The sequence below is a fragment of the Perissodus microlepis genome, chromosome 9 (assembly GCF_051167445.1).
Source record: "Perissodus microlepis isolate ML-2025 ecotype Zambia chromosome 9, ASM5116744v1, whole genome shotgun sequence".
NCBI classification, from domain to species: domain Eukaryota; kingdom Metazoa; phylum Chordata; class Actinopteri; order Cichliformes; family Cichlidae; genus Perissodus; species Perissodus microlepis.
Genome location: NC_140469.1, coordinates 24597947 through 24623248, shown reverse-complemented (window position 1 = coordinate 24623248; position 25302 = coordinate 24597947). Strand labels below are relative to the sequence as shown.

At 41.1% G+C, this 25302-nt stretch overlaps 1 protein-coding gene across 3 annotated transcripts in view; it reads left to right on the top strand.

Moving 5' to 3' along the window:
* Positions 1-25302, top strand: part of LOC146380584 (enhancer of polycomb homolog 1-like) — a 37217-nt gene that overhangs the window by 9216 nt on the left and 2699 nt on the right. For 2 of the 3 annotated variants that reach the window (XM_084939780.1, XM_084939778.1), the window contains 12 exons: positions 6161-6320; positions 7414-7559; positions 8001-8207; positions 8804-8952; positions 12026-12179; positions 13275-13433; positions 13662-13751; positions 13948-14096; positions 15636-16048; positions 22975-23099; positions 23548-23695; positions 24194-24605. In XM_084939780.1, coding sequence (XP_084795906.1) covers positions 6221-6320; positions 7414-7559; positions 8001-8207; positions 8804-8952; positions 12026-12179; positions 13275-13433; positions 13662-13751; positions 13948-14096; positions 15636-16048; positions 22975-23099; positions 23548-23695; positions 24194-24605 — 2252 coding nt within the window. In that variant the 5' untranslated portion in view covers positions 6161-6220. Of the gene's footprint in view, positions 1-6160; positions 6321-7413; positions 7560-8000; positions 8208-8803; positions 8953-12025; positions 12180-13274; positions 13434-13661; positions 13752-13947; positions 14097-15635; positions 16049-22974; positions 23100-23547; positions 23696-24193; positions 24641-25302 lie in introns of all 3 variants that reach the window. The other variant, XM_084939779.1, reaches the window with a different exon arrangement.

Here is a 25302-nt window from a genome sequence, read left to right as displayed (position 1 = left end):
AAGAAAACGGCGGCCGTTACAACCTATGTCTAAAAATGTATCGTTTCATGCATCGGTTAAAACACTCGACTCCAGCTACATGACGCGCAGCTGGAAACACTTCCCGCAAGACGAGCTGCCCTAGAGTCACAGAATTTACAGAAAATTTTACATTTTTGTGATTTATATCGTTATCGGACGATAGATGTCTTAATATCGGGATATGAGATTTTGGTCATATTGCACAGCCCTATGCATTCGTGACCACTTTAACTTTAAATTGAAAGGACGTCCCCCTCCCCCATACTAATCATATAGTACTTATGCACCTGCGTGATGCCGTGTTTTGTGAGGGTTGATATTGAGCGACATTGTTTCTCCACTGAATTTTGAGTGTTGTTCAACATAAATCACTTTTTCTCATCTGTGGAAAACTAGCAGTACTTGTGGATTTTACACAATGTGTGTGCTTGGATTTGCTGAAATGCACCACCCTCACTTCCTCGCCTTCCTCTGGGCACGTTGAGCTGAAAACACCTGCTGGAGGCCACACTTTTGTTGCCATGGCAACTTTTATTGGAGTCATCTATTTTTTCTTGGGAACATTTAATGGAGGGAACGCATGGTGCTGTGAAAAATAGATTTTCATTTGTCTCTCCTCGATCTGCATCTGTGACCGTGACAGAAAGCAGAACTGCCACTGAGTCCCAGAACATTTTGTGTGGGAAGAACAAGAGAATCTGAGGTTCAATATTAGATTGTTTTCTCGGGTGAAAAGCCGTTAGAAGCTACTTTGTATCCAGTTGTTTTCACTATTTGTGCCCACTTTGCACTAGATGTGTCACAAGACCAAAAACGTTGTCTGTACCAAAATAATAAGTCAAATGCATACATTACAAAGCATAGTGTGCTAATACATGATCATGAATCATCATATTCTTATAAAATGAACAGTAAGCCTACTAATTAGCTATTAAAGTAGCTTTGCATGATCTACTGCTCAAACTAATTCTTTGCAGCCCCTCAGTTCGTCCTTTGTGTAATGCAAACTGTGCAAGCTCCTCTAAATTTAAGCCAGCTTTCTTCTTATTGGCTGCATCTTACAAACAAAAGGCTTGACCTGAAGTTGGGAGTGGCCGCTGTGCTCTCACCCTAAGCTGGTTCCCTGATTTGACCATATGAGAGAGATCTGCTTTCACTGACATCATGCAGAGCCAGAAAAGAAATTGTGTTCAGATAAGTGTGGAGCCTGAGCATCAGGCCTTGTATGATACTGGTAAATATGCTAAACTCATCATTTGAACCTTTAGCTTTTTGTAATATGCTCATTTCATCATTGTAACTTGATTGTACAAAGCAGGACATAAGAAAAAGCATAAAATTTAATTTACTTAAAGTACCAGTTTCTTATTTTTACTTTTTTTGGAAGCAAGACCATAAGGACAAGTAATTTTCAGCATCCAAACACTGTCGAAAGTTCAAACAGCATAATGGCACATCAACTTGAAAGTTTGGCTAACACAGGCTTTTGCTGTGGTTCCCGTAATAACCTGGTTCACTTGTTCTCATGTGCCATTCACAAAATCCTTTTATCCGACACTCGCTCAACTCCTCTGCAGAGGAAATCCCAGGCTGTGAACCATGCTTGTGAGGATCACAGCTGTGAAAGATCAGGATATCTTTAGGTCAGAGAAGGCTCAGGGCTGCCTGCTGCAACCTGCCGAAGCAATATCCTTTATAGAAGCTCGCAAAGGCAAGTCTGGGCCAGGTTCAGGTTTAATTGGCACCTTACGTGCACGCTTTATGCAGGTTCCTTATCTCACAAAGCTCCTGGGTTCATCAGCATGTCAGACGGTAGGGTTCAGAGAGGGCAGTTTCTTTGTGGCGGTTTTATGAGCAAACGCATCCTTCACTATGCCAGTTAAACACTGGATCATGTAGTTTACATAAGCTCATGTCATGTCAGTAGACAACGCTTTGATAAGCAGTACTCTCTGAGCTGTAACAGTTGCTGAGTAACAGTGCAGACAACAGTTAAGTACATTTTGTAAGAAATGTATTTCAGTTGAATACTAGTTTGGAGTGGTTTGATTTCTTGCATCATTGTGCTTCAATTTTTGCTTGTAATTATCAATACAGGCTGGTGTTTCAAAGACTTAAACTATGCTTTTAATTTAGATATGAGAATTTGATCTAAAATGTGCGTGCAAAGCTTAACTTTTAACGTTTTAAGTCTCTGAGCTCAGAGAACCACAGCTTCTGCAGTTTGGGTTTAACCCAGGAAGGACTTTTGTACAATGACACAGAGGTGTTGGCTAATTTGCAGGAAGTTGTGTGTTTGTGGGCAGTGAACATGGCTGTGTGAAATTTTTAATAAGTGTGCCTGCTCACGCTCGCAGTCGCAGCCAAATCTGGCGCTTTGTTTTTGTCCTGACCCTTCAATTTGTGTAACCGTGCCAAATTCAGTCTTGGTTGAGAGTGATATTCAAGCTTTAGATTGTGATTAAGTTAGTGCTTGGTAAAAAGTTGTGTATTTCTCTCTTGTGCTCTTTTAGAGCATGCGGCAAGCAGGAAATGCTGGGATTTAGGATGTTGTGGATGATGTCTAAAATCCTCAGTGGTGAACACTTTCACAGTTGACACAATAAGATGTTTTTCTTGGCGTAGACGGTGCTTGATGGGTTTACAAGGGGCAGATGGTTCAGCTCTGGGCACATGCTGTGTCCTTTGCCAGTTCACAGCTCTGATATGGTTCCCCTGTTACTCCATGCAGAGCTCCTCGTGGCTTTGAATTATATTTAAGGCAGTTCAGACACCCATGCAAGTGTGGAAGTGTATAAAACTGAGTCGTTGTCAGGGAATGCTTGTTTGTGGTCATATTTGCCAGGCGCAGTTGGTATCTCTTAACATTGACCCACATTTCAGACTCTAGCCAATAAACTGTAGTTGAGAAAACGTGTGTGAAGTGTAAAATGAGTAGGAGCTCTGTTAAAATACTTGTTAGAGCAAGACAGATCTTGAGTTGGTTTGACTTGATTGGCCGTCTGTTGCATCGACCACAAATAAAAGGCCTACAGATATTGTGCGCTACAGAGTGAGCGTGCAGTGCTAGTAAGTTGCAGTGTCTTTGATGCAGATCTTAATGCCAGGGCATAAGCGAGAGCTTTGCTTAAACTCCTGTCATTTAGTAATAACACTGATTCTGAACTCCGAGGAGCTAGGGCTGTTCGATATAATAATATATATCGGATGACGATATAAAAACGTCTATCGTTTCATTTTACGCTATTGTTTGTTTCGTGGTGTCGCAAAATAAACTGTTTACGGCAATATTTTTTCATCGTTTCGATGGTCACTATAGTGGCTATATTCATTTCTTAAAGTTCTCTCTTTCTCTTATATTTAATATAACCACACTATGGACGGACAAGCGCCTGTTTTTATGCGTTGTGGTTAGCAACAACGACGGTAACAGCATCGCCTGTCCGCTTGTTTATTTTCCACATAAACCTTTCACAATAAAGCTCAAGATCCTGTTGAGACTTTTCAAAATAAACTGAATCACGTGAAAGAGCAATTATTTACGGATGAGAATTAAAAAAGAGCCGCCAGGTGCTAAAAAATAAACCTTAGACTCAAACGTTAGAATAGGCTTTTCCCCGCAGCACGCCGTGTAATAAATACTCACAAAGAAAACGGCGGCCGTTACAACTTATGTCTAAAAATGTATCGTTTCATACATCGGTTAAAACACTCGACTCCAGGTACATGATGCGCAGCTGGAAACACTTCCCGCAAGACGAGCTGCCCGAGATTCACAGAATTTACAGAAAATGTTACATTTTTGTGATTTATATCATTATCGGACGATAGAATTCTTATATCGGGATATGAGATTTTGGTCATATCGCACAGCCCTATGAGGAGCAGTATGCTGTTTGGAAAATTAAGACACTGTTTTATACAGGGGGAAAAAGATTCATGTTTTTGTGGGATTCTTCCAAACAACACATATTTCAGGTAACTATCAGTTGTGTAATATGAAAACATTTTGTACTTGCTGAGTTCAAGAGTCAAACCGTCTGAGTCATTTGCCCACGTTTATGCTTCTGCTGCCAAGTTGGAGTACCAGATTTGCTGCTGAAGAAACTTTGCAGGTATTTTAATACGATCCACTGGCTCAACATAGGCAACAGAATATCTGTAAACTTTTTTTTCTCCTCTCTCTATTTGTTCCACCTGAGAGATGCAGTAAATAATGAGTCATTGTTGTGAGTGATAGTGGGGTTACCTGAGGGGTGCTCAAAAAGAGGTGTTTGCCACAAAGCACATGCTACAAAGTCCAACTCGGCTGACTGTGAAGCTCACCTTTCCAAACTCATTGACATGGCAGTGCACTTGCTGATACTCCTACGCTGTTCTCCTGCTGATGACTCATTTCTCTGAGACATCATTACTGTGTTGGCATACATTATATAGACATAACAAACTATGATAAATATTATGCTTTGCCTGCCAGACAAGCCTAGACAAATGAATTGAGATTAGGTTTAAAATGACAGCTAAGAAATGCCACACAAACACTGATAGATAATGAGCGAAGGGAACTGAAGAGGATTCACACCCAGGAGGTGCAGGATGTTCAGACGAGTGCGATTTTTATTTTGACCCAGCGGCTGACATGTTTGTCCCTGACTCTGATGATGAATACACCCTAGAGGAAGAGGAAATGTTGGCAGCACCATATGAAGCCAGTGAGGGTTTCACAAGGGATGGAGAGATGACCATTCATGTAGCAGGCCTTTCCTGTTTTGGAACATTTTGTATTTGAACAACTGCCATCATGCTTTGCACTGACAAATAAGATTGCAGTAGCTGATGTTTATATGTTAAGTGTAAATTTCTGTTTTGTTTCTGTGTTTATTTCATTCAAAGGTTAGTGTGATAAAAGGATTGTAGACTTTAAACTGGTTTGCAGGGGGTTTCCTGCCTCTTAAACAGGTATACGAAAGGCTGGATTTACAAAGCTGAGTCTGGGGTTCCTTATTTAACAGTCTGTGATTGTTCTTGTGGTATCTATTGCTGTTTGATAACCAACAATGGCGTTTGTGCTTCACTAAATGAAGCCCAACTAAGAAAACATTATTACTATCCTGGTGTTGATTTCAAGGAAGACAAAAACTAAACTAAATCCTGGTTAATTTTGGGTGTAAATTTGAGTATAGATTTTTTTCTGGCACAACAAGATGTAAACAGTACCTCAGTCTACTATCAGCCAAAAAATTTCAAACATCTGCATTGGCTCAGAATTTCATAATTCTGTATTTCACAGTGTGACAGATGTTTAAAACCAATCAGTCGGAGCAATAAGCAATGCCAATGTTTTTTGTATTATTTCTTCTGTGCCAGGGAACTAAAGAAATCCCCAGAATGAAAACAACATTTAGGCAGTGCAAAATTGAGCCAACACAATAGATAAACTCCAGCCGCTGCCATCTTATTTGCCAATATACTGATGAAAGCCAGCCAGACCATAAACATTGGCCAGCCTAAGACATTTGCAGAAAAAGGCTAATATCAGCCAGTCCTGACGTGCATCCTTTGGTTTTACATACGGATACTCGATGTTATGTACATGAAACATTTCACAGCTCTGTCCTCGCAGACCTTCTTCTGGAGCTCGTCCAGTGACAGGTTTAGGCTGTAATCTCTTTAATGTGAGAGGTCTGAGGCCACAGATCACATTTATTATCCTGTTAAGTACAATACTTTAAGCACTTGGCGTTCTTTAACATCTGGACTGCTTATGGTTATTAGTCCTGTGCAAGCGCAGCGAAACGATATCATGCACCTCATAATGAAACAACTTTTGGTCTTAACTAAATCACTCATTGTCATTGTTTCCATTACACACTGTTGTACGTACATGCAGATGCACAACAGAATGAAATGGGGGTGGGGGGTGTGATGTGTAAAATGAGTATTGAAATAATTAAAAGATTTTTTTTAGTTTGTCAACTTGTAAACAAGATGGTTTAAGAAAACAATCCGGAGTCTTTTTTTTTTTCTTCTTTTTTTTAATAATTCTTTGTGTACTAATTTCTCTTGACAAATCAAGATACTGATCACTGCAGAAGTCTTTACATTTTTTTCTAAACAGCAGCTTCTTTCTCTCTTTCAGGAGCACCATCTCCAGCGGGCCATCTCGGCGCAGCAGGTATATGGCGAGAAGCGGGACAACATGGTTATCCCCGTCCCCGAGGCGGAGTGCAACATCACGCACTACGAGTCCCTCTACCCCGGGGAGTTCAAAATGCCAAAGCAGCTTATTCACATACAGCGTGAGTAGCAGGCTGCGTGCAAGTGGATTATCTTCTTAGCTGTGTTAGTGGTCTGTGAGCATGTGGTGATGTTGCCGTTTGGCTGCACCGGATGGCTTCAGGGTGTTTATCCTGCTGATTGAGAGATTTTAGTGTTTGTGGTTTTGATGAGAAACCTGTGAGTAATTAGAAGCGCTTTTCTAAGAGATGTGTATTTATTTTGTATGTTTTGTTTTCTGGACGGTTTTCTGAAAGTTAGAGCTTTTTCATGTGGACATAACATTGACACACATAGTTGTTGCTTTTTTTTCTTAAGAAAACTTTAAGATCAAGTCGTGTTGTTTGGCATTTACTGTAGCCATGAAATGTCCTGTGTTCGCATTAGTGAAATGTCAAACTTTGAGACTGCTGTTGCAGATACTTTCACCATAATTTGGCAGTCATCTTAACATTTTAAATGTAGGGGCGGTGAGGGTAACACTGCAAGCTTTTCCAAATGCCACTGGCTTTGACAGGTTAATGTGTTGATTACAGTGGCTCTGATAGTGGCTGTTCAGTAAACATCTTATTTTTTCACCCGAGGGCCACAGTAGTGACAGCCACTTTGAATTTATTTTCTGCAGAATCTCGATGTCAGATTGGCAGGGCCAAAAAAAAGTACAAAGCCAGGGGCAATATTTATGTTCAAATGGTAGATTAAATTCACATCTCATATTTGTCCTAAAGTGTTGCCTTATTGAATGGGTGAAAGCACACAACTAAACTGAAGCACAGCGCTTTGTTATGATAAAATGCTGTTTATTTTTTGAGCAAAGTTCGGCTCATATCCTATGGGTTGTGTTATTGACATTGCTTGAAAGGCACTGTTGCTAAATACAAAATGATGGTGAATTATAAAGTCTCTGTATTGTAAGCCCAGGCTTTGAAATGTGTCATAGTCATCTAATATTGATTCATCAATTTGATACACACTGCAGCCTCTGCTGGTATTGTTCAGAAAAGTGATGTTTTGTTTAGTTCAGCAGCCTCATTCCTGCAATGTCTTTGAAATATTTTCTTGGCTGCATCTGTCTCTCCAGTAACCAGCTCTTTTTTTTTCCTTTTTTTCCCACAGCTTTTAGTTTGGATACAGAGCAGCCAGACTATGACCTAGATTCAGAGGATGAGACGTTTGTGAATAAGCTGAAGAAGAAAATGGAAATCACTGCTCTGCAGTTTGAAGAAATGATAGACCGGCTGGAAAAAGGCAGTGGACAGCAGGTATATGTAACCTTGTGTGGGGAAAGTATTGCTTTGCATGCACACAAGTCTTTTTATTCACTTTACACTGAATAAAATGTACACTCTGAGTCACTTTTTGCATTACTCCATTATCTTTAACTTGTATTTTAGTCATTTGAGAGGCCTGTCATTCTCTTTGTCAGTGGTTTCTTTAAAAGTTACTATTTCTGACTTTTCTTTGACGAATAAGCAGTTCACGTGACATTGAAAAAGACAAAATATGAGTTTATGTGATGTGCCTGAAGGCAGCGTGACTGCTTAAAATCTAAAGCCTTTGTTTTGTTGTGTCTTGGTCTGTTCATAGTGACTGCTTGTTTAAACCAGCTGGACTTAATTATTACACATAGCTGAGCACTTATTTCCAGAATGATGTGGCTCAGGCCATTACACTAACTTGGTCTGAACTGTGTTGCTCTGTAGCTTGTCAGTCTACAGGAAGCCAAACTGCTGCTGAAGGAGGACGATGAACTGATCAAGGAGGTCTTTGACTACTGGAGCCGGAAGAGGAAAACCAGCAAGGGTGGCTGCCTCATCCCCAGCGTCAAGCAGGAGAAGAGGGATGGCTCTAGCACCAGCGACCCTTATGTGGCCTTTCGCCGACGGACAGAGAAGATGCAAACTAGGAAGGTAGGACTTTCTAGCCAAAAATGAGTAAGATAAAGGCAAATAAAAGGACATAAATTATGGTGACCTACATTTTATGTGCATATTTGAGTTGTAGAAGTCTACTGGGGCTTCACCAATCCAACTTTAGAAGATAAAAACCTAGAACCCTTGTATTATCTTTTTACCAACGTAATTATATAAGCAGTTCCCATGGGGTTTGGCATGGTCCGAACATATTGGCTTTAAAGTGGTTCAGATTAGGCAGATAAATATTTTGTCCCTACAGTAGTGTTCCCCTAAGATGAAAGATGAGCAGTTGAATATTTCCATACCTTAACCTTTTTAAAGATTTTCAGTTAAAATGGAAACTAATTTAAGGTGGCATCCACCAGACACCTCACGGAATGAGATTATCACAATATTTAACTCACAATATGACATTATTTTGCTGTTTAAAAAAGATTTTTTAGATTGTGTGATTTGCTGACTAGTGCAGTAACATTGTGATTAATCACCTTTTGTCTATTTCAGCTATGCTTCTGTATTGATACAGTATTCACAAGCAAAATATTGGAATTTAGATTTCTGACACTGAATCATCACTGTTCCGTTTTCAGAATCGAAAGAATGATGAGGCCTCATATGAGAAGATGCTGAAGCTGCGCAGGGACCTGAGTCGAGCTGTCACCATCTTAGAGATGATCAAAAGAAGAGAGAAGAGCAAGAGGGAACTGTTGCACCTCACACTGGAAATTGTGGAAAAGAGGTAAGAAAGTTGACTAAACTCCACCTTGTCAGACAAGTAGTTGCTATAAAGGAGACCTTTTCACTTGTACTCTCAAACCGCATGCCCCACTTATCTGATTGGATGAGATTTTCAAAAGCGGGTCATTCAGGGTAATAGCTAACGGCTGTGCCCTTGTCCTGTTTTGGGAATGCTTTCTGATAACATCTTAAGAAGCTGAGATGATAACAGCGTGGTGTTTTGGGCAGTGTATGTAGTGACCTCCATATTTCGTTAGCCTGTTGTTTACTTGCCAAGTCTGAAATTCAGCACAATGCTTGTCTGCATGACCGATCATGCAAAAGTCAACCACATATTTTCTGTAAGGCCAGGCTTCACTGCTCCTGTTAATTGGGGTCACAGTTAAATGCACTTTTCCATGCAAAGTTCACCTTGTTTATTCAGTAGTGTTTGGACCACATTAGCTCAGTGATGTCTGGGTCCTGGTCAAGGCTTTGATTTCCCCAGTCTTTTAAGCAGTATAGTGGACTCTATCTCTGTATTATAAAATATAAACTTTGTGTTTTCCAAACTCCATTTTGGATTGTCCTCCCTCCACCCCCCAGTGGAGCCATTGCAATCCATCTAAACATGACATCCGAATGGAATGAATTTACTCTGAAAGTAGCTGTCAGCGTGAGCTTAAATTGGACCCTTCTCCTTGAAGTGCTTTTGATTTGTAGTGACGTTTCAATTTCCTCTTGTTATCCCGGCCTGGTTTCTGCCTGCGCATCACAGCCAGTGCTCACTCTCAGACTGGACCACTCTGTTCCCAGTAGGTAGTTTTTCCCGGTCACTTTATGATGCTATGCTGCTGTAGAGGGGCTCAGGTGTAATGTCTGGTGGGTGCAGTCTGTCATTTGTGTGTCTCAAGCCGTTACTGCGCATCAAAGTTTAGGTTCTTTTGTGTTTAAACTGTGGTTGCATGATGTTAGCAGTTATACATTATTCGTGGTAATGTTAGTGATAAATTGAAGTAGTTTACACAAATTTCCAAGCTTAATATAATCAACTAAAACTATGTGGGAGATGCATCTGTTAGAGCCCGAGCGGTCTTCATGACAGTATGTCATCTACAAAATTTAAGACTGAAGCGAATAAAAACAACTTGAACCTAAGTGTGTAATATTTTGTATTATTCTGTCTAAAGTTATTGTTAAACTGACAATGTTGCCTGAAGTAAATATTAGGGATGCACTGATCCAACTATTCATTTCTGATCCGATACCAGTCTTAAGTAAATGGTAAATGGCCTGTATTTGTATAGCGCTTATACTAGTCCCCCCTAGGGACCCCAAAGCGCTTTACACACCCAGTCATCCACCCATTCACACACTGGTGGAGGCAAGCTACAGTTGTAGCCACAGCTGCCACAGAAGCGAGGCTGCCATATCGCGCCATCGGCCCTTCTGGCCAACACCAGTAGGCGGTAGGTGAAGTGTCTTGCCCAAGGACACAACGACCGAGACTGTCCGAGCCGGGGCTCGAACCGGCAACCTTCCGATTACAAGGCGAACTCCCATCTCTTGAGCCACGATCGCCCCATAGTAAGGCGATCAATGGGGCCCAAGTAAACAAACTCTGTTCCTCACTGTGAAACTCGGAAACATTCTATATGTCTAAGGCAGCCAACCCGCCATTGCTTTGCTATTAACGTCCTCTATAACAAATATGCAGCAAAAAAAGAGAAGTCATCGCCAGTAAAAACCGGGCACTCTGTCCGTCTTCACAGATCTGGAGTTGAGTGCACTGTTACTTTGTATCCTGTGCACTTCCAGCTTCTTTATTGATGCATTATCTCCTTCCGGCAACTCATACACTGCTGCTGATTTATTGTGTAGTAAACTGGATCAGCTATAGATGGGCTGTTGTCAAATATCCGATTGAGCTTTGTTTTACCAATAATTGTTCATACTTACTGTGTGAGCTGATAAAGCTGAAGTTGGCAGGAGTGCAGTTGTAATACTAAAAATTAGGGGTGCAACGATACTCGTATCGATATTGAACCGTTCGATACAGTGCTTTCGGTTCGGTACGCATATGTATCGAGCAATACAAATTTTTTTATTTATTTTATCAACTTTTCTTCTGACGATGCTGTCTGTGTTGAGCCCTCAGTGAATCTGCGTTCGACGACTCTGCCTAGGCTGCACTGTCGAGCGCAGATCCACTGAGCGCAGCGCAAGCTAGCAAGACAGAAGCTAAGCTCCTTGCAACATGGCAAATTGAACCTCCCCCACCCTCATTCAGATCTGGCGTTTGGAACTATTTTGGTTTTCATGTGAAGTATGACCCTGATGGTAAGCGCGTCATGGACAAAAGTAAAACAGTATGTCGGCTGTGCCACGCAATGCTCAATTACATTGGTGGGAACTAGTGCGTTAGCGCAGTTTGCTCGTTAATGTGTTGACGCCATCCAGCCCCACGCACAGGGCGATCCGCGGTAACTCGTTAACGGAGATTTGCCGCGTTATGGCATTAATGTCATTTTAACGAGATTAACGCTGACAGCACTAGTGGGAACACAACGAATATGACCAAATTTACGCCGACATCATCGTAGTGGAAAGACAAGTGGAAACAGACAAAAACAACAAGCACGCATGCTACAAACTTTACCCGAGTCATTTAGACAGCCGTTAGCACATGATTCTCCTTGTGGGGACCTGATATGTTTAATATGCTGCTGAGAGTATAGCCCAGAAGAAGCGTATAGTATAGCTTTTATTTTGGAAAGAGACATTTCTCTGTAATAAACTCTTTTCCAAAGATGAGTGATATCTCGATCAGATAGATTTATTTTTTTTATTATTTTGTTGTTTCAGCAACATTAAATTTAAAAACTGTACTTTTGAGTTAAAATATATATTTATAATTTTAATAAATGACAAATTAAAAAGGCATGAACATTTTTTGTATCGAGAAAATATCGAACCGTGACACCAAAGTATTGAACCGAACCGTGAATTTTGTGTATCGTTGCACCCCTACTAAAAATGTTAACTTCTTTGCTTTGATTTTCCTCATATTTTGCCTTTCTCTCTGTGTCCACCAGGAATGTGTTGCCAGACTTTGGCAGTGAGGTGATGGCAGAAGCACTGGCACAGCGGGCTCTGGTGAAGCCTGTTTACACCATCCCCATCATTCCCCTGTCCAGCAGTAACCAGTACAGACATCAGGACCACTTGGACATGAAGGACTACAAGAAAGTAAGGACATGTTCATCAGGAATCGTACAAAAAAACCCCACACATTTCCCTCCTTTCAGCTCTGTCTGTGTGTGTGTGTGTGTGTTGATACAGAATGGCAAGCAAACTACGGCAAATTGTATTGACTTTGAATTTGTCCTTTAGTTGAGTCGATTCACTCAAGCTGCTTAATGCTGTACTCTGTATTGGCACACTGAGTCATATCAGACTTTGGCATTTTCATTCTGAAAGGGTGCATGGTTCAAAATGACAACTAGGTCTAAATTATTAAAAATAATTTCCCTTATGGACAAGAAACTGCAAATTTGTACTTAAGTTTATTATAGTATAACAGTTTTTAACAACACACAGGAGCAAATGTTGGACAGTGTTTTACCACAATAAATATCCTGTTTATCCATTAAATGTAATGATATAAAGCTAAACGTCCCTTTGTTTACATATTATAGCACTTAATTACTTTGCACAGTTGTGACCTCAGTGTCATCGGAACTTCATTAGCTCCAGTGTCCACCAGCTCTCCCCTTGCCCTGCAATGAGACACTCATTTCCCATTCTTTTATCTTCTGCCTCCTCCTCTTCCCCTTTACCAGCTGGCTGACCTTTTGCTTTTATTTACACACGTTCATTTTCAGTTTAACTCTACCCCTCCTCCCTCATCACTCCAACCCTTATTTTTTCCATTGATTAGGCACAGCCGTTCTTCACTGTAGCCTCCCTGCCTCTCTGTTTGCTTTGTCCCCAGAGTGTAAGGACTGAATGAAATCCTACTAATCCTAGCAGAAGTTGGACCGTGTTCAGACAGGGAGGGGTTGTCCCACTGGGGAAGTTTGGGGGTGAAAGGTGGCACGGGGTAGATTTAGGAGGGAGGGGGAGGACAGCCATCTGGCTAGGCAGCGGCATCTGGCACGTGCCGCCATCTGCATATCAATGCCTCTCTTTACTTGCTGTTGTTTCTGCACACACTCTAGGCGCCTGTGCATAGACCACCAACACTCAATTGCCGCCAGCAGTATTGTGTCGCGTATGAAAAAGTGTTCTTGATTACACAGACTGCAGTATAAACATGTTTTCATTTCCTTTCCTTCTTCACAGCCTGAGAAGACGGAGGCAGTTCGAACCAAAAGGAAATATGAAAAGAAACCCAAAATCCTGCCTATGTCAGCGCCTCAACATTCAGGGCCCTCTGTGTTCAATCCCAAGGACCTTAACCAGTATGATTTCCCCAGCTCAGATGAAGAACCATTCTCACAGGTAACATTTGGTTCCAGCCCTTCTGTTGTGATGCAATTTGAGTGGAATTTTTACAGAGACTAATATTACACATGAACAAACATGGAACAGAAGTTGAAAGCAGTGATATTGTGTGTTCCATCTGTAAAAACAATGTTTGGCTAGTAATACATTTCTTATTTTCCCTTTAGGAGGGCATGAATTGAAGTCCCTAGCTTTTCCTTTACTTACATTTTTTGTGTCGTGTAGATCCATTCAGGTTCCTCAGAGGCAGAAGAAGAGAATGACCCAGATGGCTGCTATGCGTTCAGGAGGAAGGCCGGCTGTCAGTACTACGCTGTGAGTGCCCTCCTGTGACTCCCGTGCTTCTATTTATAGTGCCAACAGCAGGCTGGCCAGTCTGGCTGCTCTCTCTTCCACACTCTACTGGACAGAACAATGCAATAATGAAATCACCTGTTTTATTTTCAACTTCTGTTTGTTCTCAGATCTAATCGTTTTTTTTGTTTTTTTTTCCCCCTTTATCTTCCCTCAGTGTCGTCCAGACGAGAGTGGCAGCTGGCCCTGGGTAAGCCCGTCAGATGGTGGGCTCGGCGACCCACGCTTCCGCTACTGTCTGACCTCGCTGAACATCCCAAGGCGCTGCATAGGTTTGTCAAGGCGCCGTGTGGGCAGAGGCGGCAGGTGAGTTCAGTCTGGCTGTTTGTTACAGAGCCTTTGAGGGTCATGTATGAGTTGATCATTTGGGTAAATCAACCCGCCCCACTCCACTCTAACAAAAAAGAAAAAACAGTGTTATTTCTGTAATTATTTTTGCGAAGCACTTCATCCCTTGTTGCTGACATGAAGAACAATAAGGGTGACACGAAGGTATTACTATTCATGGTTTTCATGATGTACCAACTTCCCCAAATTCTGGAGAAATTAAATATGAAATGTGTTTAGGAATGTTGCCAGTATCAAATGGAGCAGAGGAAATTGAGCCAAGTGTTAGCTGTCACTGCCAAGGTTGTTTACCATTCCAACTCTTTGGCAGGTTACCAGCGACCGTTTGGCAGGCACATTGTATTATAAATATCAAGCTGGCAGGTGAAATGAACATGACAGTCCCATTTTAGGATTTACCTGTCACTGTAGCATGTGTTTAGTTTAAAAAACAAAACTTAAATGTGCCCGGCAGCCTTTTCTGATATCTCCTCAGTATTTACACAGACAGTTAAATACACTGAGCTGGGTAGCAGCTTCCTCAGTGCCAGGTGTGAAAGAGACCAAACGAGGGTCACACAGTATCTGCTCCCCGGGCACACATGAGATAAGCAATGTTCTGTTTGTGTCTGCAGTGACCTTATCAACTTCCCCAAGGGAGATTGAAGGATTCCTCTAGCTCTGAATTGAAACATCTTTTCAGTATAATGTACTATGGTAATACTTGATCGTGTTAGGAAACATGGAAAGTGGGTTAAGAATAGTGTGGCTGTGGGGTTTGTAATGTCAGTGACGGTTCAGTTGTTTGCCTTTCTTGTTTTGTTTAACAGGATGTCTGTAGGTTGATAAAGTTTTTTTTTTTTTTTTTTTTATGAAGATATTTTGTAACAAACACTCTTTAAAGGTGTTAAATTGTTTTAAAGTTGGAATGGTCTCAAATGTTTTCATTCACTTTTTAAAAATACATTAAAAACACAAAGAACTGATTTGATTATGTTCATTTTAATGTGTATTTTAACTGCAAGTTGGTCTTAAACTTCAAATAAAGTGTTATTTAAAAAAAGAAACTCTTAAATAAAACCTGTAAGATATGCGTATAAATTGTAGTACTGTGCTTCAGTGCATTATGTTTTGGGTTGTTTTCTGACATTTCAAGCACAATTTTAAATATAACATCTTAAAATGTCTCTGTAATTTTTTTTTACTAGGGCTAGAACATGGCCTTGCACAGTTTGAGTGATAAGGCTGTAGACTTCTAACAGCAGTTGTCTCCTTTTTTTGCTAAATTTTACCCAGCTGAACCTATGAAGTAATAAGCTAGACTTATGTCATTACAAAAGTATTCTGTTTTTCTCATGAACTAGCCCACTATATGAGGTCCTCTGCAGTGAACATTTTTATTATTTCACAGGGAAATGCTGTTGATGTTGTGCTGTTAATGACTAAAGCATGTTTTTCATGTAAACAGACCTTTAATGACTGGTAGTAAAAAGCTCACGTAACATGTTGATGTTTTAGGATCTTGTTGGACAGAGCGCACACAGATGTAGACAACATCTGCCAGAGCCTGGACTCTGACCCAGAGCCCGAACCACTCGCCTCATCACTTCCAAGCTCTCCGCTCCACATCTCCAACGCCAGTACCTCAGAAACCAATACCTCGGACCCAGCCAGCTCCTTCCACCTTCCCCCATCTTCATCACCCCTGTCGTCATTAAAACCGAAGGACCTCAGCCAGATTCTTTTGAACATTAAATCTTGCCGCTGGAGGCACTTCAGACCACGGACGCTATCTCATCACCCTTTGGGTGGAGATTTGTCACGCAGAGGATTTAGGGATTTTAGTTGGACTGTGTCGGGACTAAACCGAACCCTGTCTGGAGGAGCCAGCGCCCAGAATCGCATTGGGCCAGCCACCACTCCTGTAAATGGTAAGTCACTTGTTTATTCTACCATGCTGGTTATTGTTTTTTAGGGATAGGTTTACATTACTCGGTCACAAGTGTCCCTACGCATGCAGTTAAATAACATTAGTTGTCTACATGGCTATAAAAAAGTATACTGAAAGGTTTAAATCACAAATGTGGGACTCTCTGGGAAGGCTGTTTTCACTTTGTGTTTATTGTCATAGCTCTGAGTGGAAGATGGTAAAACACTGAATTGTGTGTTCGAAGAAATTGGCTCATCTGAGTAAAATATACATTTGTAAGACAATCTTTAATTGGAAATAGGCCAGCACATAAAATGTACAGGCAAATTTTGTTTTCGGAAATGTGTTGCTGGCATCAAATTTTTTTAAAAAACAGTAAAATGTTGGTTTTGGAGCCTTGGTACCACTGAGGATCACCTCATCTTTAAACAGTGCTTGCTTGGAGGGCGCTGAAATGAGAAAACCAATTCTTCTAGTTTTGAAAGCAGAGTGTTATCAAATGCTGGTGTAGATACAGGGAGTGCAGAATTATTAGGCAAATGAGTATTTTGTCCACACCATCCTCTTCATGCATGTTGTCTTACTCCAAGCTGTATAGGCTCGAAAGCCTACTACCAATTAAGCATATTAGGTGATGTGCATCTCTGTAATGAGAAGGGGTGTGGTCTAATGACATCAACACCCTATATCAGGTGTGCATAATTATTAGGCAAATTCCTTTCCTTTGGCAAAATGGGTCAAAAGAAGGACTTGACAGGCTCAGAAAAGTCAAAAATAGTGAGATATCTTGCAGAGGGATGCAGCAGTCTCAAAATTGCAAAGCTTCTGAAGCGTGATCATCGAACAATCAAGCGTTTCATTCAAAATAGTCAACTGGGTCGCAAGAAGCATGTGGAAAAACCAAGGCGCAAAATAACTGCCCATGAACTGACAAAAGTCAAGCGTGCAGCTGCCAAGATGCCACTTGCCACCAGTTTGGCCATATTTCAGAGCTGCAACATCACTGGAGTGCCCAAAAGCACAAGGTGTGCAATACTCAGAGACATGGCCAAGGTAAGAAAGGCTGAAAGACGACCACCACTGAACAAGACACACAAGCTGAAACGTCAAGACTGGGCCAAGAAATATCTCAAGACTGATTTTTCTAAGGTTTTATGGACTGATGAAATGAGAGTGAGTCTTGATGGGCCCGTGGCTGGATTGGTAAAGGGCAGAGAGCTCCAGTCCGACTCAGATGCCAGCAAGGTGGAGGTGGAGTACTGGTTTGGGCTGGTATCATCAAAGATGAGCTTGTGGGGCCTTTTCGGGTTGAGGATGGAGTCAAGCTCAACTCCCAGTCCTACTGCCAGTTTCTGGAAGACACCTTCTTCAAGCAGTGGTACAGGAAGAAGTCTGCATCCTTCAAGAAAAACATGATTTTCATGCAGGACAATGCTCCATCACACGCGTCCAAGTACTCCACAGCGTGGCTGGCAAGAAAGGGTATAAAAGAAGAAAAACTAATGACATGGCCTCCTTGTTCACCTGATCTGAACCCCATTGAGAACCTGTGGTCCATCATCAAATGTGAGATTTACAAGGAGGGAAAACAGTACACCTCTCTGAACAGTGTCTGGGAGGCTGTGGTTGCTGCTGCATGCAATGTTGATGGTGAACAGATCAAAACACTGACAGAATCCATGGATGGCAGGCTTTTGAGTGTCCTTGCAAAGAAAGGTGGCTATATTGGTCGCTGATTTGTTTTTGTTTTGTTTTTGAATGTCACAAATGTATATTTGTGAATGTGGAGATGTTATATTGGTTTCACTGGTAAAAATAAATCATTGAAATGGGTATATATTTGTTTTTTGTTAAGTTGCCTAATAATTATGGACAGTAATAGTCACCTGCACACACAGATATCCCCCTAAAATAGCTAAAACTAAAAACAAACTAAAAACTACTTCCAAAAACATTCAGCTTTGATATTAATGAGTTTTTTGGGTTCATTGAGAACATGGTTGTTGTTCAATAATAAAATTATTCCTCAAAAATACAACTTGCCTAATAATTCTGCACTCCCTGTACAGTGCTATGCTGTCATGTAACTTCATTACTGAAATTTTGGACTGTGGAATAATAACAGATCTTGTGGGCCATTCAGTGTCCAGTTTTTATGCAGACAGTTTTCCTTTTTAAACCTTAGTCTTACTTAAAATGAACTAGGGCCTATTGGAGACTGCTGTACATGTATGCATTGTTTTTCTTTGCATGGTAAACATTTCAGTTGCGTTCAGTGATCCACTGTGTTCACTGACAGTGGTTTTCAGAGAGGTCCAGGAATAGATTTTTCACTACAGAACCTGCGTTAGTTTCCAGCTTTGGCTGCTGCATCCAGAGATTTTTTTTGTTTTTTTGTATTTTGGTGTGCATTACACAATGTTGCTATTGATTTTTTGTTTGTTTGTTTTTTGCGGTTTTTTTGCCAATGATCAAACTTTTTTTTTTTTTAAGTGTTTTGAAGTTTTACACTATGTCCCAACATTCTATAAACACATTCTGTGCTCAAAAGAAGTTTATTATGGCATCAGGAGTGTACAGCCACTGCTAGCTCCATGTCACAACTATAAACACATCATTTTGTATTTTAAACACACACACACACACACACACACACACACACACACACACTTGCAGGAAGAAATACAGTTTTGTTTTCAGTTAATTTTACAGCTGCTTTAATTATGGGTGTTCAGTCATCTTCTAAGAATCTGGAGACTTGTTTGGAGTGGGGTTTGTAGAGCACCGTGCTGTACTTTATGATTGTTTTCTTATTGCTTCTTGATTTTGTCAGTTTTCAGCTCATCTTGTGTTTACAAAAACACATCCTGCAGAATTGTTTTTCTGGGTTGCACATGGAGCAGTGCAGTTAAGTTTATCCACGCATAACGCAGCAATAATGCTGTTAGTTGGCATTTATTTTGGGATGTGACCTGTGTAACATTTTTTGATGAGGCACCTTAAAGGTAGATTGCTCTGCTCATGCCTAGTAAAATCACAAACTTTGTACTTTCGTTCCCCCTTTCCTTTTCATACATAAAATGATATGTTCCCCTGGCTTGGGGGATTCACTTAGAACATGGCTTTTTCTAAACAGATTTGTGATATCCTGTGAAGTGAATCAATGCTGGAGATAGGAAAACGGTGGTGATTTCAGAGACTGGGTAAAAATTTAAAGAGGATATGAATTTATCAGAAGCCTGGCTTGACTTAGTTTACACTTATTTGTTTGACAGTACTGGCAAGTTAAAGAGGAAACTCTTATTGATTTTATTGTGTAATGACAGAAATTAAGCACAGATGAAACCAGTTTTTCCTCCATGTCTTCTCAACATTTCGTCTGCCTTTACAAAAAAGGAAAGAAATGCGAATGCCAGGTTACTTACTCACTATCACCAGCTCCCTTTTTTTGCTGTTCAGCCCTCACAGCTCCTGACAGTGCTTATATCTGTAAGGGATGCTGTAAACAAGTACGGTCAACTCGGACAGATACTCCACCTCTCTCTGTGATGGGACATTTTAGATAAGCAACATGTAAAATTTAGTCAGCTGAAAGCTGTGAGGAGCAGTGCAGTCCTGCAGTACTTTGGTGTAGGAAATAAGTGGTTGTCTGGCAGCTGTGTCAGAATGAGCTGACATGTAAGAATTTGGCCCAAGCAGATTTGTTCAGACATTAAGCGTCATACATGGCAAAAAATCCTTAGTTTAAGAGGAGACACAAATTCATGGGGCTTGTGTGCTCATATTGTCGGTCACAAGCCCGGTTAAATGGGAGTGTTGTGTCAGAAAGGTCATCCAGTGTAAAATCTGTGCCAAACTAAACATGCGGATCCATCTACTGTGGCTGTCCCTTAGTAAATAAAGAAAGAACCAAAAAAGAACCAAATTTCTTTATATTTTAAATATAATTTTAATTAAAAATAAGTCTGGTATCCCCTGCAGGGTGTAGCCTCCATCACCCTGTGACTGGAATAGGCTCCAGCTTCTTTGTGACCCTGAGTAGGATGAGTGGGTAAGGGGGAGTGAAATAAATAAATGGATAAAATACAGACGTTGGGGAGGTGGGGCGCACAAGGTTATCTGGTAAGGAGCTGGTTCCTGACCAAGCAAGGGCGTGAGGGCACCTGTTAGTCTAGCTGATCTATGAATCATTTTATTGACCCAAAATTAACTAAATAGTTGAGTTAGGGTTTTCAGAGAGGGGCAAAGACACACTACTTTATAGGACAAACGTCCTAAAAAGCAAGTAGTGAACATTTATACCAAAATTTCAGCTTTTTTTCTTCTTCTTTTTTTCAACTATTCAAAAACAAAATCTTATTTTTAATTAAAATGTCTTTTTTGCCCAGCCTTTGCTGCCACCTTCGAAAAACTTGAAATGAAATGATGTTGATTGTGTGCATGTCCACAGCATGGAGTCATGAGGTGGCAGTCATTTAATTGGTGGATATCTGAGAAGCTATTTAGCTTCAGATATAACTGTAAACTACATTTTCTTGGGGGTTTTGTCTTCTCTTATTAAGCATTTGAGCTCATTTTTTCAAATCATTGAGCCATAGTTTAAACCTGAATAGAGATGTTGCTGTTTACAATGCAGTGTAAAACAAACTATGTATGAAAACATGAAATATGTCCCTGTTTGCTATTGTTATTCTTGTCCTAGCTTGACACCTTCTTGGTCACAGTGCAGTGTTGTACACTGTTGAGCTCTCCAACATGTGCAAGCTCACGAAGTGGCCACAAGCCCTGCTAGCATGAGCCTTATATCACTGTGCATATACAGGTTTGAAATGTACAGTCAGGCCCCCAGAGCATAAACCATTGTGTGACTGTGTTTGAGAGGCCTTCAAACTGGTCTTTCTAGCTTGATATACATTTTTCTGTACCCTGTGGCAACACGCCTACACCAACCAAACCTTTGGATCGTGCTCTCTAAAAGCCCCCCAAAGGAACTACATTTATATACATCTACAGAAAGCCAAGTTGTGTATTAACTGCCAACAGCCAACTGCTTGTATTAACAATCATTCTTGAATGATTTTGAAATAAATAAATGCTGCATGTATATGTAATTTATTTTAAATTCATCCACCGTGCTGGACCAGCAGATCGGGTTTACTGGCCACCTACGTTTTTCTTTTGTCTGCTAAAAAGGCGGGAGTAGCTTGAATTGTAACAATATGGAATCATGTTTTAGTTACTTTATATAACATTATTAATGAAGTATCTAAAGGTTTTTTTTTTATGTAATAAACCAAACACTATTTCCCTCTTTTGACATCCCTGCAGGCTATCAGCAGCCAAAGAAATCAACCAGATTAAATAATTACGCTAAACCCAACATCTGCTTAGAAATGTTTTTGTTTCAGCTTGTTCTTACTTCAGCACCTTCATTTCTATGTAAAACAAAGTGTTGGTCGTTGGAAGCACCTGAAAAGATTCGTTTTCTTCATCTTTAAGCATGTTGATGAAGTGGCTTGATAAAGGACCGTTATTGGTGGCCCCTTTTTCTGACTGATGCTAGAAATTTCACAGCTTTAATCTGGGACTTTAAGAGAAACCACAGTCTTTAAATACAACTGTGGTATGCTGCTAAATTAACCATCTATTAACTTTACAAATGGACAAACTGATGGCTCTTGCTGCATAGCACCTATAGTTAGCTTTTTTAAATTTGCCTTATCTGCTTGCTGCTATCATAACGATAGAAAACGGCTAATATGGCTCCCTTATTTCCACAAAGGCTGACAGAGCACATTAATCCACATGTTTAATTTGTCACTGATTTTTATGCCAGATGAGCTTCCTGAGCTTCCATAATCTGCCAATTATCTGAGCCTTTAACAGGCACCAGGAGTAAACTAGCTTGTGACTCCCAGAAGCTGGGTGTGTTACTGTTGGGTAGCTGCTAAAAGTGGCTTGTATGTATGCACCAGCCAGGGTTAACATTATGGATAAGTGTTCATTAAAAGGAGTTGAAACAGGAGGAGTAGTGACCTCTTGTGTTGTTCAGCATTGTAAAGGTGAACTACTGCAGTTGCTAGTGAAGGGGGACTGTGTGCCTGCCTGTCGGCAGCAGTGTTAGCTGAAGTTGTGTGTAAGCTGGAGGAGGCAAAGACAGCACTGTTGGTATCAATACTGTCACAAATGAGTAAATAATCCAATAGTAAGCATTTTCAGGATCCATTTTTATCTGGGAATTGATTTAACAACCATAATCTGCTTGCTGACAGCTGGAGCATAAACACACACCCTTAACAGTCCTGCAGTCTTTACTGCTGTGTAGAAGCCAATTGGGCTCAACCTTATATGCTAATAATGTTGAGGCCTGCACCACCAGCATCACTTTCCTGCTGTTTCCACACTAAGCAAAACTGCAATCTCCCAGTAACTTGAAATATTTCATTAACATGAAAATACTGAATACAAGAAAAATCCTCATTAGTAAGTGTTGCTTCAGCCAGTTTGCTTCACAAGTAAATTTGTAACTGCGATTAGAGGAGAAACAGTCCCAGGTGGCCAATCAGCTCTCTCAATAAATTCTTTGCCGTCACATGGCCATGGGTTATGTGGGACCCTGTTTAAATGGGCTCAAACTTATCAGTGACTATTATCATCTTTCAAAATTTTTCCAAATTTGAAATACATGATTTCTGTGCAAAACATTAATTGCGGCTTCACTGAATCAACAGAATTTCTTGTATCACTTTGATGTATACTGCATCTGTAATTGCATGTGATAACTAGGGATTGGGAAAATAAGTAGTGATGTAACCTATTGATTTCTTTTTTGATGTGGGTGTCAGCCCTTAATTCCAAGGAATGTTGAAGCGAAAAAGCGCATTCCCCCATCCTGTTTTTCACCCTTGCCTTTTATCTCACACACAGTGTTCACGGCTGAGCAGTACCAGCAGCACCAGGAGCAGCTGGCCCTCATGCAGAAACAGCAGCTGGAGCAGAGCGAACAGCAGCAGCAACAAGCCAACATTGTTCCTACAACTACCAACACACAGGTCAGTGTAGACAGACACTAATACCCTCTCTGTACCTTTTTATTGTAGTAGACGCAGGTAGCTGTCCAGTATTAAGAAGGCAACGGGATTAGGAGGAGGTGGTATTACCACAGAAGTGTAATATTCTGTCCAGAATTGCTGGGATGATTCTCAACACTTGTGTCATTCTCTGCAACCAAGTGGCACATTTAAAATGTGCTTTTCTGGCCAAGTAGTCAAACTAAATGAGCCAGACTTCTCCCACTGATTTACAGCTGAAGGTCACTTCCCTCATCCTTAGGAAGTGGGACACATCCTCATTCCCACGAGCAGCATTAATGCCCTTAGCTGCTTTGGCAGCAAAAGTGCTGAGCTCAGTTGTTTCAGCAGTTTCATACATTTTAACACAGGAGTCAAGCATTTGGCACAGACCCACGTTTTCTTTTTTCTACATGTCTCTGGTTTCCAGGCGCTCATATCCAAGACATTAGACCAGGCCAGCGCCCAGTTTGCTGCTTCAGCCCTCGTCACCACGGATCAGCTGCTGGCTTGTAAGTCCAAAGAGGACCCAGTACCGGTAGTCACGAGTGGAGTCAATGGGATCCTCCCAGGTGCAGGTAAGTGACGCAAATATGTAGTCGCTATGTGCATATATCTTTATGTTAAAAGGAGCATGAGCCAAAGATCTTAGGGACAATTTCCAGGATACGTAATAGTTGGAGAGACCAATTTAAAGTAATGTCTTTAGGGCTCAATTTTTGGAAATACTTGGTTTAGATTGTGCATTCATGTCACCTCAGAGGCTGGGGAGAAAAAACAAGCCCAAAAAAAAGCAAGCGACAACAACAAAAATAACGCTGCCAACAGCCTCACAATTACCATAGTGTTGCATCAGCACCTCTGACAGTGTCAACAAACTTAACATAAGCTTCAGAGAGATGGAAGTTATTGCAGCACTGTTGGTTAGGATTGCATTAGATTGTGCAGGTGCACCTCTGATCTAAAATGGTATTTTGTCATTGCACAGGGAACTTTATAGCTCCAGGTTTGTGTGGCTGCCTGACTACATTAGCTGTTATCATTTGCATTCATGAGACCTTTTCTTCATCCACCAGGTGTTTTCAAAGGTTTGCACCTATCCAGCACAACAGCAGCCCATCACCAGACCAACCAGACGACGCACACTACCACCACCGCAGCCCCCACTTTCCTCCAACCTTCCTCCAACTCGGCCACCCCTTCGCCCGCAAATGCCGTCCCCACCTCCCTCAACTCCAACCCCGGCGCTCATGCAGCAGCGGCACTGGGGCTCCTGGGGTGCAGCGCTGCCAGTGCCACCCCTGCCACCACTCAGGTCCTCCTCGGGAACAACATCTGTCTGGGCGTGTCGTCGGCCGCCAGCCTGGCTGCACGCCACATCCCCCGGACCCTTGGCAATGTGCCATCCTCTGCCTTAAAGCTGTCCACCACCACCAACTTGCAGATCCCCAAAGTATCTGGAGCAACATCCATGGACATGAGCTCCAGGTGAGGCTTTGCTCAGCATTTCTAATGTGTGGCAGGTAAATATAAGTTTGTTTTTTACTAATCTTTATTGTTAAGCTTAAGGGAACTGGGATAATGCTGAGTAAGCATGAAATTGCTAAGTTCTGTTATATGTACTGTACTTACGCTGTGCCCTATAAGAAGCATTGGACAAATGTCCCACATGCCTCCATAAAGAAATATGAATATGATCACTGTGTGAGATTGTGGCAGTCATGTATGGGTTTGGGTTGCTGTCATGTGTAAACAGGAAACCGAAGCCAAAAAAATCAATTAAAATACAACCACGTCCAGCTATCTTTATGGGAACCATTTTTAGTTTTGTGATTACATTTAGTTCAACGTCTCTTTTCACACAATTTCAAAAGCCTGATTAAGTGCTAACACTTGAAGAAAAGAAGGTTTAGGTCAGGGCAGTGGCTCTCAAGCTTTTTTCCCATGCTCTGCTTCAGAAGCAAAACATTTTTATGCCCCACCCCAACAAATTATTTCCTCACTCAAGCTGAGTTTTATTTTATTTTTTTTAAAGAAAAGAAAAAGACCTCAGTGCAGTAGTATGTCATGTTTAATTCCCCAAGAAATTTTTCTCCATTCAATTTTTTGTCATCCCCCATCTGTTGGTGCCTCAAAGCTTGAGAACTCCTGGGTTAAGGTAAGGGTTTATCCCTACATGCTCGTG